Raw genomic sequence first — 15,967 nt, 5'->3', positions numbered from 1 at the left:
CTGCTCTGCAGCCAGGGAGTGAGGGTGGGAGAAGAGAAGTCTTTTTTTCCCTTTGGCAAGAAATGGAAGCAGGGGGATGTAACATGGGATCTCACCCAGTGGTATGGGGGGAAGATGCCTCTCATGATTCCCCAGAACAGTGTTCCTGCCACGAGATGCCAAGCAGGATACAGTGTTCCATCTGCAGTGAGCAGCCTGGAGCCACTGATGGGGAAGGATAAGAAATAGCACTGCTGGTCCCTGGCTGCCACCTCTGTCTCTTGCAGTCAGGACCTCACATTAATCCCTTCAAGGGACTGATCTGCTCCATCCTCTAAGTGAATTGAGCATTTTGGCTCCAGTGTTTAAACAAACTGGCAGAATCAATTGACCAGTTTCTAGCCAGACATGTATCCATTTGTTCTTGCAGGAGTTTTGTCCTGAAGCTAAAATCCTTACTCATTGCTCCTTCCCATTAAATCCTCTCTCAGAATTTAGTTGTGAATTCAGATAAAACTCCCTCTTTTTGTGTCCTGTCCCAAGCCAGAGTCTCTTTTCTCAGCTATTCAGTATATTCAGGCAAGTCGAAGGAAGCAGGTGATTAGCCAGGTAATGGTTTGCTGACAGTAGGATGTTATTAGTACAGTCACATCTGCAGCTGGCTGGGAGAAGCTCCAGAAGGTTTTCAAGATCTGGAGCAACAGGCAACAAAAGGGCAGTTCAGTTCAGCAAGAATAAATATAAAATAATCTGAATTGAAAACCCTGGCCATAGCCCAGCTGTGCACTGGTGTTGGCACTCAGGTAAAAGATCTTCAGCTGTTGTGGATGCTCTTCATTCCCAGGTCTGTAGTGGCCAAAGTGGCAAACAGGATTTTGGGAATGGTAGAGGGGGAAAAAAAAAAAAAAGTTTGAGTCAGCCTTGTGCCATTGGATGTGTCTGTATAGAGCTGTCCCCTTTTCAGTGTGCCATTTCAAACAAAAAAGTCTTTGAAAGAGCAAGAAGAACAGCCAGCACTGAGGAGGAATTTGTGCACAAAAAGGAATTAAATGGGACAGCTAGGAGAACAGATGTTTGAGGGAATGTGACAGGAATGTGTAAATCATGAATGGTCTGCAAGAGAAGAGGGAAGTGATTGCTCACTGTTTCTCATAGGAAAGAAGGGTGGGACGCCCAGTGAATGTCTCAGGTGCCTCTGTCACATTGTGTACAAATTAAGTACTGTTCCTCTCAGGGCAAGGAGCTATGAAATCCAAAAGTAGAGGTAAACTCCAAAGTATGAGTGACATCATGGAACATGACACATGCACAGATACTGAAGGATAGACTGGAAACTGGGAAGGTGGAGGAGGGAAAATTTCCTGTATGCTTGTTCTTTCTCACACTTGCTTTTAGCATGTGCTGCCTCCACTGCTGGGGCAGGACATGTCCTGACTCAGGAGTTAAAATATCCTTAAGACTTTAGGCCTTCTGCTGCACAGTCTCGTACACTTGGTGTTTCTGGACAGCGGAGTGCTCCAGAGAGCTGTGGATGGAGGATGGCTCTGCTGGCTGGGGCTGTAACCAGGCCTGTATCTCCTCTCTTCTCTCCACAGCAACATTAAACACATTAAGAAGCGGATGGAGGCAAAGAGAATGGAGCGGGTCCAGGCCATGCTGAGGAGTACCAGTGACAAGGCTGCTCAGGAGAGGTGCGGGAGTGGATGTTCCTGGGCTCTGTCTGTGCAGGATGCAGGGTCTCCTGCTGACTTGGAAGCTGAAAAAGTAGAATTTTGCATCCAGTTATTTGCCTTATGGCTCAGCCAAATTTGAGTGGTGCTTTATTTGTCCTGCCTAAAATTACAGCAGCTTCTCCCTGTGGCAGGACAGCGTGGGCATGTAACATGCCTGTTGATCAGTATGGCACTGATCAGTACTGACAGATGGGTTTTATGGAAGAAGAACAGCTGGATTTTACAGGGTTTTATACTTTCCTTTAAAGGTTGAAGAAAGAAATTAACAACTCCCACATTCAGGAAGTGGTGCAGACAGTCAAACGGGTGAGTTCTGCGGGGTCAGGCTGCCCCAGTGGCTCTGGGTTCTGCAAGGGGGTGTCAGGGAGAGCTTGGTCAGTGTGTCTGGGGCATTTGTAACCCACGGCTCGGGAGCAACGGCAAAGCCTGGCAGGAGAGACACCTCAAGGACCCCAGCTCTGCCCTTTGGAGACCCGGTGCCAGACAATGCTGAGTCTGTGTCCATCAGTGAGTGTCCCTCAGTGAGTGTTGGCATGTGAGTCCACATGTCCATCCATGTCTGTGTGTGTCTGAATGGCCATGTGGGGCTATTTGTCCAGCTGTGTCTGTTTGTCCGTGTGTCTGTCCATGTCTCTGTGTTGAATCCGTGTGTGTGTCCCTGTTTGTCTTTGTATGTTTCTATGTTCATGTGTCCATGTTTGTATGTCTGTGTCCACCTGTGTGTCTGTGTCCATGTGTACCTGCCCCTTTTTGTCTGTGTGTTCATCTGCCTGTGTCCCTGTGTCTGTATGTCCCTGTGTGTATCTGCATGCCCATCTATGTCCACGTGTCTTTGTGTCCATGCGTGTCTGTGTGTCTTATGCATTTGTCCCTGTGTCCATGTATGTCTGTGTGTGTGTCCTTGTGTGAGTCCATCTGTGCCTGTCCATGTGTCTATGTCTGTTTGTGTCTCCATGTATCCCTGTGTCAGAGATACTTTGTGTCTGTGTGCATCCGTGCATCCGAGTGTCCATGTGTCTCTATGTCCAGGAGTCTGTGTCCTTGTGTGTGTCTATCCATGTATGTTTGTTTGTCCATCTATGTCTGTATCTGTGTGTGTCCCTGTGACCAGGTGTCTGTTGTTGTGTGCTGTGTGTATCTGTCCATGTGTCCAGGTGTGGGGGTGTCTGCCTGTGTCCCTGCATGTCTGTGTGTCTACATGTCCTTCTGTTCCTGTGTCCATGTAGGTGTCTGTTTCTGTGTGTCCCCGTGTCTTTGAGAGCCTTTGTGTCTGTGTCCATGTTTGTCTGTCCTTGTGCTCAGGAGTGTTTTTGTGTGCCTGTGCTAGGGGGTGTGTGTGTTCCTGTGTGTGTCTCCATGTCTGGGTGTCCATCTGTCTGTGTCTGTCCATGGGTGGGTGTGTCCAGGTGTCTGTGACCATCTGTGTCTGTCCATGGGTGTTTGTGTCCGGGTGTCTGTATCCATCTCCATCAGTGGCCTTGTGACTGTGTCCCTCTGTGTCTGTCCCTGTCCATCTCTAGCTGTGTCCTTGTGTGTGTCCCCATGTCTGTGTCCCTCTTTGTCCAGACAGTCTGTGTCTGTCCATGTCCAGGTGCCTATGTCCCTCTCTATCCATGTCCTTCTGTGAGTGTGTGTCCAGGTCTGTGTGCATCTGTGTCCATTTTCTTGTGGGAGTCTGTGTGTCCGTGTGTGTGTCTGTGTGTATTTCTGTGTGCCTGTGCCCGAGTCTATGTTCATGTGTCTTTGTGTCCATGCACTTCCATGTGTCCATGTGTGTCTGTCTGTCTGTCCATGTCTGTGGCCATGTGTCTCTGCCTGTGTCCCCATGTCCAGGTGTGTGCATGTGTGTGTGTCCATATGGCTGTATCCAGCTGTCCACATGTCCCTGCACCTCTGCATAGGCATGTGTGTGTGCATGTACATCCATGTGTGCATCCACGTGTCTGCCTCTGTGTGTCTGTGTCCATGTGTGTCTATGTGTGTATCCATGTCTGCCTGTGTCAGTGTGTGTGTCCGTTTGTCTACATCTGTATCTGTCCACATGTCTGCCTGTGTTCGTGGGTGTCCATGTGCATCAGTGTGGCTCTATGTGTCCGCGTCCATCTCTGTGTTTGTCCTTGTGTCAGTGTGTCCATTTGTGTCTGTGTTTATCCATGTGTCTCCCACTGTTTGTGTGTATGGCCGTGTGTGTGCCCATGTCTGCCTGGGTCCATGCCTATGTGTCTGCTTGTGTCCCTGTTGTGTCTGTGCATGTGTCTGTGTCCATGTCCTGTGTCTGTGTCCCTCTCTGTTCATTTGTCTGTATATCAGGAGTGTGTGTGTCTGGCTCCAGGGGTGCGTGTCCAGGTGTGAGCATCTGTGTTTCTCCGTGTTTGTATCCAGTTGTGTGTCTGTCTCTGTGTCCATTTACACGAGCATGTTGGTGTCTGTGGCCAGGTGTGTGTTTGTGTGCATGTCCATGTCTGTGTCCTTGTGTGAGCATGTGGCCACGGGTGTCTGTGTCCTTTTGTGTCTGGGTCCGTCTCCTTCAGTGTCCTCGTGACTGTCTGTCCGTGTGTGTCTACAGCCAGCTGTCTGGGTCGGTGTCCATGTATGCCTGTACCCAAGTGGCTTTATGTGAGTACTTGTATCCCTGTGCCCGTGTGTGTCCAGGTGTCTGTCCTTATGCACATCTGCCTATCTGTGTACATCTTTGTGTGTCCCTGTATGTCTGTGTCCATATCCCTATGTCCCACATGTCCATGTGTGCTCACTTGCCAGGCTGTCATGGTGTCTCTGAATCCAGGGTGGGGTGTGGCTGCTGCTCCAGGCCTGCCCTGCTGGGCTGAGCTCAGGCTCTCCTAAGCCCTTGCTTATAAAACTGGAACCTGAGGGGGGTTAATTTATTCTTTTTGAAGGTGACAGAGAAGACTGGCAGGTTCCAGCAGAAACTGGAGGAGAAGCAGGCAGCAAGTCTCCAGTCCATCAAGGAGAGAGAAAGCCAGGTAAGGACAACGTTTCGGGTCAGGGCTGTTCCTTGGCACAGCAAGTCCAAACCCCCAATCTTTATTGCCACCCTCAGCCCACCCACTCCCAGGGGGTGAGAAAGTGGATGAGGGGCCCACACAGAGCCCAGAAGCACCAACAGCTCATCCCAGAGCTCTTGGGCTCTCTGCTTGGCTCCAGTGTGTGGGAATGACACAATTCTCCATTTGCAGCTCCAGCAGCAGGTACAGGTGGAATACGAGGAGAAGTTGAGAGCTCTGAACATGGAGGTTCAGGAGATGGTGAAGAACTACACCAAAGCCAGCTTTCCTGGAGAGTCACAGACTGGGAGGAAAACAGGTCAGAGCATTCCTGAGGGAGAACAAGGCTCTACAGACCAACTGGAAGCAAACATCCCAGTGGCAGAGGTGTCCAGGCTTACATTGGCAATGACTGAGCCCTTGGGAGCTGGAATGGGTGTAGAGATAGAAGAGAGCATATTCTGAGTCCCTTCCTTACTTGTTCATTGCAAGAAGGTATATGGTGAAGTAACAACCAGCTTCACAAACTACTACTCTCCTGTTCTATTCTAGGGAGCTCCTGAAATCCTTCAGGAATGTATTACATTATCCCAGAGAGCTGGAACTAGTCTGGAGAGCTCACCCTTCAGAGTACTCCCCTCTCTGTCTTCCCCAGCCTGAGCTCTGAGGTATTTCAGCAGTGGGAAAGGGCCTGTACCTGCAGACCAGCTTGCTGTTGGCAGCACAGCAGCAGCTACAGGAATATTTACTTTGCATTCAGACTGGTTTTTAGAGTCAGTTCCCTCATCATTCCTCACATGCATCTCTTCACATCAGTCCAGCTCCTCCTAACATCTTGCACACAGTTCATTGAAACAGCAATAAACAAACCAACCAAAACCCCTTAAACAGTTCTACAAAGGGACACCACAGGGGGGGTGGGGATGGAAAGTGGGCTCAATCACAGCAAACGAGACTGGGCTGTGTGTGCTACAGGATAACAGTTACACCTGAAGCTCCATTAATAAACAATTCCAAATGCTGCTATAAAACAAACCAAACTCCAGCTCAAGCAGGTATGAGACAGCATGTTCCAAGCCTAGTCTGAACACCCAACACGAGTGTACATCGCCCCTGTGGTGTCACCAGAGTACTGGAATTATGGATTGTACATTTCTGAGCTATTTATTTTCTAAAAAAAATTAAAAATTGCTCTTCTTAAACAACTGGGTAACTTGTTACTTAGCTGCAGTTAGTGTGTGTGTGTGTCTGTGTGTTTGCCCATGTTTGTGACAGTGTAGGGGTGTGTGGCGGTGTCCAGGTGTATCCATGTCCCTGTGTGTCCCTCTGTTCATTTGTGCCCCTGTGTTCATATGTCCAGGTATGGATGTGTATGTCTATGTGTGTGTGTATGTCACATGTGGGATTGTGTCTGTCTGTGTCCATCAACCCAGCTGTGTTGTGTCCACATGTATTCCTCTGTGCCTGAGTGTGTGTGCATGTCTGTCTTGGTATCCATGCATCTCTGTGTCCATGTCTGTGTCTCTGTATCCAGGTGTGTGTGATCCCACGTGTCTGTCCATATTTCTGTCCCAGTATCTGTGGGTCTGTGTGGCTAGGTGCATGTGTGTGTCCCTGTGTGGGTGTGGCTCTGTATCTGTTCTCTGTGTGTCCAGGTTACTGGGTGTTTGTCCCTGTGTGTGTGACTGTCTGTGAGTCCACAGCCCTTCGTGCTTGTCTGTGCACTTGTCTCTATCTCGCTGTGGTATTTGAGGCCCTTCCTCACCAGAGGACAAACATCCCAGCAAGGTCCAACTGCAGCCAGGGAGCAGTTGGAGATTTAAATCCAGAGGCAACGCTGGCAGTTCCATACCAGAGCACAGAGGCACTGAGCCCTGCATCCTACACCAGTGTGTCACCAGCTTTGGCCACAAACCCCTCCAGAGGAGCTTTTTAGAGATTATTTTAAAGGAAAATATGTCCCATCTCTCCCTGGAGGGAACCCAGCTGCCAGTATCAGACCAGAAGGTGGGCACGGGGTGGCCCCTCTCTACACACTGCTGAAGCTCCAAGGGTTGGGTTTTTCCCTCAAACCCTCTCTGGAAATGAATCTCAGAATAAACCTGAGTCAGACACGCATGGAAAGCCAGGACACAACAGCAGGGCTGGGGTTCTCAGGAGTTTTCCTTCCCCCAGTGCCACAACCTGAAGATCATGTTGCACAGGGACAGTGGCAGTGACAGACAGGACCCACTCTGTCCCTCCACATGCCACACACCAGGACAAACACTCCAAGTCAGGTTGGCCAGGTTCATTCTCACAGGCTGCTCCTACCAACAGCACTGGCACAAGCTGTGACACTGGATAACACCCACTACAGACTCCTTCCCTCCAGCCTGCCACAATTCCCAAACAGCTTCTCTTTCCAGCCTAGAGACCTCTAATTCCTGCCTTGCAGCAACTGCTCCCCTGGGAGCCATCTGAGAGCCAGCAGAACCCCTTGCTCTGCCTAAGCTGAGCCCCTCAGCCCCTTCCCCAAGAAGAGCATCAGTGTCCCTAGAGCTCTGAACAGCACAAATCCAGAAGCCAAAGGGCTGACACAGCACCAGAGCAAAATGCTCTGCAGGGGGCTCCCTGAGGCATGGGCATTTCCAAATCAACCAGAGCTCAGCTGGACTATGACACAGGGCTAAGAAAGCGGAACTTCAGCACTTGGGGTTTGTGGCATTAATGTCCTCTGATGTTTGAAACCTGACTAAGGAAACCCACCATGACAACTTGTGCCCTTACAACCCCAACAGTTTCTGCTCTGCAACCCTTCTGTTATTGAACCCAACACTGGAAGAGGGGCTTGATGCCAAATTTCATGGAAAAGAGGTGCAATCTTTTACACAGATTGCACTGTGGGGCTAAAAAACACCTTCTAAATGTACTTTTCAGAGTGCACATGATGGAAGCACCACTATAAGCAAAGCCAGGGCTCCCATGAAGCACAGACCACACTCCGCATCACCCACTTTCTCCCCAGGGTGAAGCCCCTCTGTGCCTCTGAGCCCACACATGCCTGTGGTGCCTCTGACACTGCCCTGTCTGCACAAAATGGGGGAAAGTTCTGCAAGATGGGAAATGGACAAAACTAAATAAAAGCATTAAACCAAATGTTACTGCAAAAGTTCCCGAGCACACCTTGAACCCCACCATCCCTCCAGCAGCAAAACTCAGTCACACCAGGGTTTGGTTACTCACGGACTCCCAGAGGAGAGGGGCCATCTGATTTTCCAGGACTATTCCTGCCCACAGGACTCAGACATCCTTGAGGGTTCCATCATCTGCAGCCCTGCCTGTGTTCTCGCTTACCTGCCGAGCACAGGGCGATGTGGTACTGGGCAATGAGACAGGCCTCTCACCAGGCAGTTACACGCACAACTCCAATGGCAATTGGGACAATAACATCTGCTCAGACACTGAACAGCAGCAGATTTAGGTACAATCTCTGATCCTTTCCACATTTCCATCTTTTAAGTGGCATATTCTAGATCTCATTCTCGGGCCCAAAATATTTAAGTGAGGCCAACCTTTGTACTATGTAATTAAAAATTAGATAATGGGGATGGGGGATGTCTGAAGCAGAGGAGGACTCCAGCCCCAGCAAGGGACACAAACAGGAGGCACTGTACCAGAATGACCCCAAATCCTTTCTACCTCTGTAATACAGTGCTGATGTGCCTAATGCACTCAGAGAAGGAATTGCTGCACATTAACTATTCCATTTTAGAGACACTCTCCCTGACCCACATGTACCCCACGTGTCAAGATCCTCCAAGATTACTTCTTGTTATCCCCATTTATCCCCCAGACCCAGGGCACAGCCAGAAGCTCTCCCCAGTGTGCAGGGGAAGGGTGGGGTTTGTCTCATCAAATGCAACTATTCAGGAGCCTCATTTGAGCCAGGATCCTTCTGTTGCCACTGGTTAAAAAACAGGGGCCTCTGGCCAAAGATTTGTCCTGTTCCAAAATAAACGGGATAATAAGCTGCTGCATCCAGCATCAGAAGCCCACTGGAGGAAGACAGGCACCATTATAGATAAACCAGTGCAATTGGAACATGACAGCACTGGCAGACTCCCCATCTGATTCAGCAAATCGTTCATATAAATACCATGTGCCATCTTCAAAGGCCTCCTGGATGCTGACTGCCAGGGCTATGGCAGCAAGGAAAAGGCTCCATACCAGCAAAGCTGACAGGAAGGAAAATAAAAGGGAAGGATTCAGGGGAAACATGACACAGAACAGCAGCAAACCCTGAGACACGACTCCACCCTTGTAGAAAAGGAAAGATACTCAGAGAAAACAGCATCTCTGAGCATAATTACCCACTGAGTAGGCTCTGAGCTTGTCAGAGAAGAGGCTACACCTTGTTGTACAGTCAGATCTCACTTAGCATACACAAAATCCCAACCTGAACACTACTGCAATGCAAATTCCAAGCCTGCTCTGTGTCCTCATTCTGCTGCCTGGCTGCCTGGTTCCTGAGGAAGGAGCTGTCGGCCCTGGAGACGGAACTTCAATCTTTCAGCTAATCTAGGTTTATCTTAGGATTTAGGTTTGATTCCACACTCATCTAAGTAATGGAGCAGTTAATTGGTGCTGTGCCGTGCATGAACTGCAAAGAGAGAAACGTAAGAAGCAGGAATTTAATTCTACCCTGGGCAGGAAGATAGAGCCTTTTTGCATTCCTCACAAATATGGTAATAAGATTTTAAAATTTTATAAGATACTTGAATGCAGTTTTTCCAGGGCCTTCCCTCACTGTGTTTAGTCAGATTTGGGCTAAAGTATAAAATGGTGTTAAATGCTAAACCCATCACCCCTGTGTCCAAGAAACCTTTGTTTCAGGACTAGGGATCCAGGCTCCTGCCCCAGTCTCCTCTTGTTTTAGAAGCCACATAGCCACAGAACAGGGACATTAGAGCAGACTCCAAGGTTCACACTCCCATCTCTGAACTACAGACACATTTCTAAGCATCTCAGCACTGTAACAGGCTTATGAATAAATCAAGAACTACTTTAATTTAAAACACAAGTGCAAAGGATTCACAACTACAGACGAGCAGGACTGTTTGTTTCAAATTATAAATCTTTTCCAAGCCCTGCTTTTTTTTGTGTTAAAAAAAGCAATATATCTGGAATACAGAAACATTTTACATCAAAAATTTTCCAGTGCAGCTAAGGAGGAGCTTAATGAATTAATTTCAACCAACTCCATCAACCCCAAACTTAGACATCCAGTCTACAGAAAACCCCTACCACTTCTCTACCTGCCACGGGTGAGAGAGAGTGATTTCATCCTTCAGCAGGTGTCTGAGCCAAGGGGATGAACCACCTCCAGAGTTGTTCCCCCAGGGGTGTTCCTCTCCCCATGGGCTACAGAGCCAACCTACATGCTCTGCAGACTGGGTGCCCACCCTTTGATGGCTAGCAGCAGTGCAGATGAATTCCATCCCAAATTACTTCAAGTAATCAACTGTGGCTTCAATTTTGAAGCAGGATCTGTAGCTGGAGCAAATAGCAGAGGACAAAGATTATGAACATCTTCTGAAGAAAACGCAGTTCTGAGGTCAGTTTCTGAGACAGCAAGACTGTCCTGAGAATAACTTAAAGTCCAATATCTTGGTATCTGGAGTTTCAAAACAAGATCCCAGTTCCACATGTAGGAATATATTCTTGAGACCTCACAACAACACACACCATCACTGTACAATGTTAACCCCAAACTAGAGTCCAATTACCTTGAGGATCTCACCGACCAGAGAGTGCAGCATACAAAATACCTAAAAACTATGTTAAAATAACTGAAAGAGCTGTTTAGACAACCAGAAACCTTCCAGATGTAAAGGGATGATGGGGAAGGGCAGACCAATAGCCAGACAGCAGCACACAAACACAAAAATCAATCCTGGGATATGCAGGACAGCTCAAACTTTTCCATTCGGTCTCCTACAGCATTCCCAAAATGCTACCCAATAACTGCCCCAGGGCAGCTCTTCTCAGCCTCTCCTGGGAGAAAGGACTGGGAAAGCAAGGTGCCTGGAAACCAGCCACAGGAACACGCTGTTCACATTCCAACCAGTACACAACGTGTTGCAAATGGTGAATTTTTCAACCATAAGATTTTGGTGGCAAGAGCACCTGGTCTTCATAGAGTCCGCTTTGAGGCCCGTATCCAAGGGTTTCCCCCTCCAAAAGTTTAAAGTCATGAAATGGATTCAAGATTGACCACTAAACCATACATATTCTGCAGCAAAAGAGAAGCATGTTGATGCAAGAGAGCCACTTAGAAACAAATATACACATATCACATCTGCTCCCTAAGGAAGTGTGTGCAGGTTTCTAGGTTCACGTTTAACCAAAGGAAATTAAAATCATCTGTGAAAAGGTCTCAGAGAAAAAAAAAAGTCACGTCTTTGTGCATTGAGAGTTTAAAGGGGTCTGTGCCCCAAAGTGAGTCAGCTCACAGCTCCAGTGTACAATGAAGGAAACAAAGATCACATTTCTAAGTGGGAAATATCGTTCCAGCTCAGTAGTCAGTAGCCAGGGTGTGCAGAAACTCACAGACATTCAGATACACAGCTTCAGACTCCACTTTCGAATGCCATCCTTCGGCAGCAGTGATCCCCAAGCCATGGAATACCCGCTTTATCCTTGAGACAGACTTGGTCTCACTTAGATCTAGTCTGTATTGATTGTCTTCAGCAAAGGAGAAGCCACAGAAGGCTGAGGATGCACAGACAGGATTCACATTCGTCCTCCAAAACAATCACTGGCAACTTCCAAGCACCATTCACAGGTTAAGACTGCCTGGGCTCTTAATTTTTTCTGTATTTTTTTTTATAACCATTCCTTTTCCCTACAGTTTCCCCTCATATAAATTCAGCAGGTGGAAGTGCGCTTCCTGTACTGTTGGATAAGGGGAACCAAGCACTCTGGAAGTCCTGTCTGGAGCAAAAAGGGGTGATCCAGAAGTTCTTGTGCTGTTGCTCTTTCCAATGGATCCCGTGTCAACATCCTTTCCAAGAAGTCTCTCAGAACTGGTGAGGTCTGTGAAAAAGCAACCAACCAAGTCAACCCCACAAAGGGACCAGGCACAACTCATGGAACACCAGGCTGCCAAATTGGGTGTGGTTAAAAGCATCCTGCACATTCCCAATCTATGTCCCTGTTTGCCCATTAATGTGACACAGGTCACGTGCTTTTTATGCTATGGAATTAACTCTCTGTCACTAGTAGGCACAACACTTAGGTTGTTTTCTTTTGAATGGGATACAGCCAATTGAGATAAGACTGCCTGCCACGTCCTTCCATTTGGGTTACTCCTGCTTGCCATTTTGTTTCTTAAACTTTTCTGGATTTCAGCTCAAAAATTCAGCAGGATTCCTGCTACCTGGGTACATCACTTGGGTAGGAAGGGGGCATCAATCCATTCTTTTACTGGTCACAGATTATGGAAAGGTAGTTAAGTAGGATTCTCCAACAGGTTCCAAGAGCCTGAAAAACCCTCATGCTAATGGTACAAGAAGATGAAGAAGCTGCAGAATAAGTACCAAAAAGCTGAATGACCTCACAGGTTTGTCCTTTGGAAGAGATGTAAAAGCCTGAGAGACACCAGCCCCCAAGCACCACTTCAAGACCCTGCACATCTCTGGCTGGTTTCATCTTCTGCATTGTTAAAATGGAATAAAAAAATGAACTTGGCATATATTTATGCTGATAATTACATTCAGTTTAGACTGGGGGCATTTTCTCAGCTCTGGTTCACTTAGTAGATCCTGAAATACTGTTCACACAGAGCTATTGCTCATCTTAGGAGCGCTTTGGATGACTTTGCTTGGGATTGCTGGAGAAGGCACCGCACAGCTCAGGATGAGTGCCAGGATCCAGCCTGTATCCCTGTCAATAAATCTGCCTATACTTTAGCAACCCAGCAGGGATTATCCTAGGTGGCATCCCTTTAACCTGCTGCCCCCAGTATTGCAGTCACTGACCACAGTGAGCCATGAATTGGCACCAGAACAGAAGGCTGGATCCACAGCTGAAGCTGCACTCCAGCAGGACACTGGTGAGGATGCACACCGGCCTATAAATCAGAGGTCTGCTGGAAGCCAGTTTGCTTCCCAGTACAAAGTGGAGTAGAGCAAGACCATAACCAGCTCTGGCTGTCAGAGCCTGTAGCAGGGCCATGTCAACAAGCAAGGTGTGACCCATTCCAGGATGATTTTACACTGCCCAAGGAGGGCAAGCACCAGGTCCACAATGTGACCGTGAAATTTTAATTAGTGTTGCAAAGGCAGAAAAGAAAGAACAGCTGTTGATGTTGGAGTGTGTGCTGTTAGTTCAGCAGTCTACTCTCTTAAATAATTCAGTTTTAGCAGCTGCAGATGCTCTGATTAATTGGAAAGGCTGGGTAGCTCAGGATGCTGCAGAAGCTGTTTGATCTCAGAGGCTGGGCATGGAATGAAAGGAGGACTGCTTTAAGAGGGCACTGAAAAGTGATCACTCTATTTCTTATGTCACTGCTACTTTCTCCTAAGAAACCATGAAGCCAAGCTCATCTTCTGAGCTGCTGCAGTGTCTCCACAAGTTCCCGTCTGTCCTGAGCTCTCCTGCTCTCCTAACCCTTTGTAGTCCTGAAGGCCATGCAGCTGGAAACTCCCAAGAGCAGGAATCCTCCTGTTCCCTTCCCTGGAAGATAAGCTACTCTGTTGACATCAGCAAGCTGGGAACTGCTGGGTCCACCTGAAGCAGCTCTGACCTGCACTCTCCATTTATGCCCAGCTGCCCTCACGGCCGGGGCTGTTTCCCAAAGCAGCCACCAAGACCCCAGGGCGAAAGCTGTTCCCCAAGAAACAAGTCCTAGCAAGACCATTTCCACAGCCAGCTGCACTGGGAACAGCTGATATGGATGCTTGCCTATGGTAATCATCAGGCTTACAAGTGTTTGGCAGCATGCTCACCCTGTGGAAGTTTTTCAGTTTGGGAGGAGGGCTGTCACGGAGTCTCTTCATTGCCTGGACTGGAGAATCACTGAAGTAGGGGGGTTCTCCATCTACCATCTCTATCACCATGATCCCCAGGGACCAGATATCCACCTGTGGGAGATAATGTCACATCAATACACACACTCCAGAGCAGCAGGTCCTTGTTTTGCCGCTTTCACAAAGATCCCAACGCCCCATCCATGACAAATGGTACCAAGGGAGTCCAACACTGATGCCCTTAATGCTCTTGGGGCTCCTTACAGGAGTATAACTAAGTCAATTTTGCACCCAGGACTGAGCCATGCTGGTGTTACAACATGTAAAGGTGTGCAAGTAACTGCTTGTACCACACCTGGTTGGTTGGTAAACAAAACTAGTCAGTCTGCTGCCACCTGCCCAGAATTCCAGAGCTCCCATGTCTGCTTTCCCTGAGGGGAGCCCCTCAGAGCTCACAACTTCCCCTGCTTCCTTTATGGAATCGATTTACTGATCCCTATCATGTCACAGGCTGCTCCTTGCCCACATCTGTCCACAGCAGGTACAAGTCTAGGCCAAGCTTTAGGTGTAAGAATAGAATAAGTTGATGCCTTGTTCCTGGAAGCAGAACAATCTGGTTTTCTACTGATTTAGGAAATATTGATGTCATCACCATCAAAGCCATAGTCATAGTCAGGTTTATATTTTAAATAGAATCTAGAGACTTCCTAGAAAAGCCAATAGTTATTTTCCTGTGACACTTCAGACCATTACTTGCTCCTCTCCTGCTATTAGGGAGGCGGTCCCTTACCTCAGTGGTGTATGGTATCCTTGCAATAACTTCTGGAGCCATCCAATAAGGAGTACCTACCAAGGATTTTCTTTTAGGTACATCTTTACTGATCTGAGCACAGAAGCCAAAATCAGACAGTTTGACCTGTACAAAGAGAAAAGCAACCAACCTTAAAAATAAGCCTTAAACAACACAGAGGGAAACACCAAGACAAAGATGACAAAGAGAGTAAGAGGACGAGGGGAAAACAAGGGATTGGGAACAGAAAGGAAATAAGAGACGGAGGCTGCAGCAGCAGAAGACAGGAAACAATTTGTCTGAGGAAACACACCCTGCCATCCAACGTCAGAAGAATGGAGTCGCTCTTGATGTCTCGGTGAATGACCCCCTGAGAGTGGAGATAGGACAGAGCCTGCAGCACTGACTCACACACTGTGGCAATCTGCTCCTCGTTCAGCCTGCAATTAGAGGCAGGGGACTTAAACTGTGCAGAGAACAGTGCTCCTTGACAGGGGCACACAGAGGTTAAAGCACAGACACTTTGGTTCCCTATGACAATTACCATCTCACCTTTACCATTTTTCTGTATCTGTTACTGCAGAAAACATTTTTGACTTTAAGGTTGACAATTTTAAGTTTTCATAGGTTTAATGCAGAGAAATTGCACTTTAAATTCTGTACCTAAATTCATTCTGCAAGATGCTGTTTCAAGCAGTTCTGACAGGCAGCAGTGCTGCTTGATGCCAAGGTGCTGCAGTAACTGGTGAGACAGCTTTTTTTAAAGCAAATATAGTAAAGCCATTATTCACAAGGCTTATTGTGCAACTGTATCCACAAAACATCCAAACATATCATTTGAGCGTGAATATAGGGATCCTTTAGGCCTTTCCTGCAGACACTTGGGGTACACTCACACCTAACTAAAGGTAGCACAAGCTACAAGCAGGGAAGACACTTCTGATTTCTACCACTCTGTTAGCACATGGAATATGAGCCCCAAGAACCTCCTCTTTAGAAGCTCTTGCTGTTTAGAATACCAATACAAAAACCTTCACAATCAAGTGAAAAATGGTAGAAATCAAAATTCTCTCCTGTACCTGGGGACAGTGACAGCTCTGCATGTTTACACTGAAAAATCCTAGGAGTGAATTATTTCAAAGAATAGTTGAAGTACCCAATTTGAGTACTGTGGATTCTCAGCCTCATTCTAGCAGTAGTTCTGAACAACCCTCAGCTGAGGACAGAGAAATGAAACATCCTCAAATTTGGGTCTGCAAGTGAGCCTAAGGAGAAGAGAACACTCAGAAGGCAGAGCTGTGCAGTGAACCAGCACCTTCTAAACCCATAATCATTTCTACACGATCAGCTGAGAAATCTACACTCGTGCTGCTTATTTGGCATCCCACACCTTACTCTTCCAAACCAGGACAGCTACAGGTTGTAGCTGCACTGTGCCACACTCACGGC

The 15,967-nt window shown here is 47.6% G+C and overlaps 2 protein-coding genes across 4 annotated transcripts in view; one reads left to right on the top strand and one right to left on the bottom strand.

The window, feature by feature from the left end:
- Positions 1-5,872, top strand: part of PLCB2 (phospholipase C beta 2) — a 36,322-nt gene extending 30,450 nt beyond the window's left edge. The window contains exons 29-32 of the mRNA XM_082284178.1: positions 1,575-1,670; positions 1,961-2,018; positions 4,610-4,696; positions 4,910-5,872. Coding sequence (XP_082140304.1) covers positions 1,575-1,670; positions 1,961-2,018; positions 4,610-4,696; positions 4,910-5,182 — 514 coding nt within the window. The 3' untranslated portion in view covers positions 5,183-5,872. The remainder of the gene's footprint in view (positions 1-1,574; positions 1,671-1,960; positions 2,019-4,609; positions 4,697-4,909) is intronic.
- Positions 5,873-11,626: 5,754 nt separating this feature from the next.
- Positions 11,627-15,967, bottom strand: part of PAK6 (p21 (RAC1) activated kinase 6) — a gene marked incomplete at both ends in the record, with an annotated part of 36,087 nt that continues 31,746 nt past the window's right edge. For 2 of the 3 annotated variants that reach the window (XM_082283640.1, XM_082283638.1), the window contains 4 exons: positions 11,627-11,794; positions 13,708-13,842; positions 14,519-14,644; positions 14,832-14,958. In XM_082283640.1, the coding sequence (XP_082139766.1) occupies positions 11,627-11,794; positions 13,708-13,842; positions 14,519-14,644; positions 14,832-14,958 (556 nt within the window). The remainder of the gene's footprint in view (positions 11,795-13,707; positions 13,843-14,518; positions 14,645-14,831; positions 14,959-15,967) is intronic. The other variant, XM_082283639.1, reaches the window with a different exon arrangement.

Source organism: Coloeus monedula (assembly GCF_965178545.1).
Source record: "Coloeus monedula genome assembly, chromosome: 6".
Classification (NCBI taxonomy): Eukaryota; Metazoa; Chordata; class Aves; order Passeriformes; family Corvidae; genus Coloeus; species Coloeus monedula.
The sequence above is the reverse complement of the archived record's forward strand: the minus strand, read 5'-3'. Positions and strand labels throughout refer to the sequence as shown.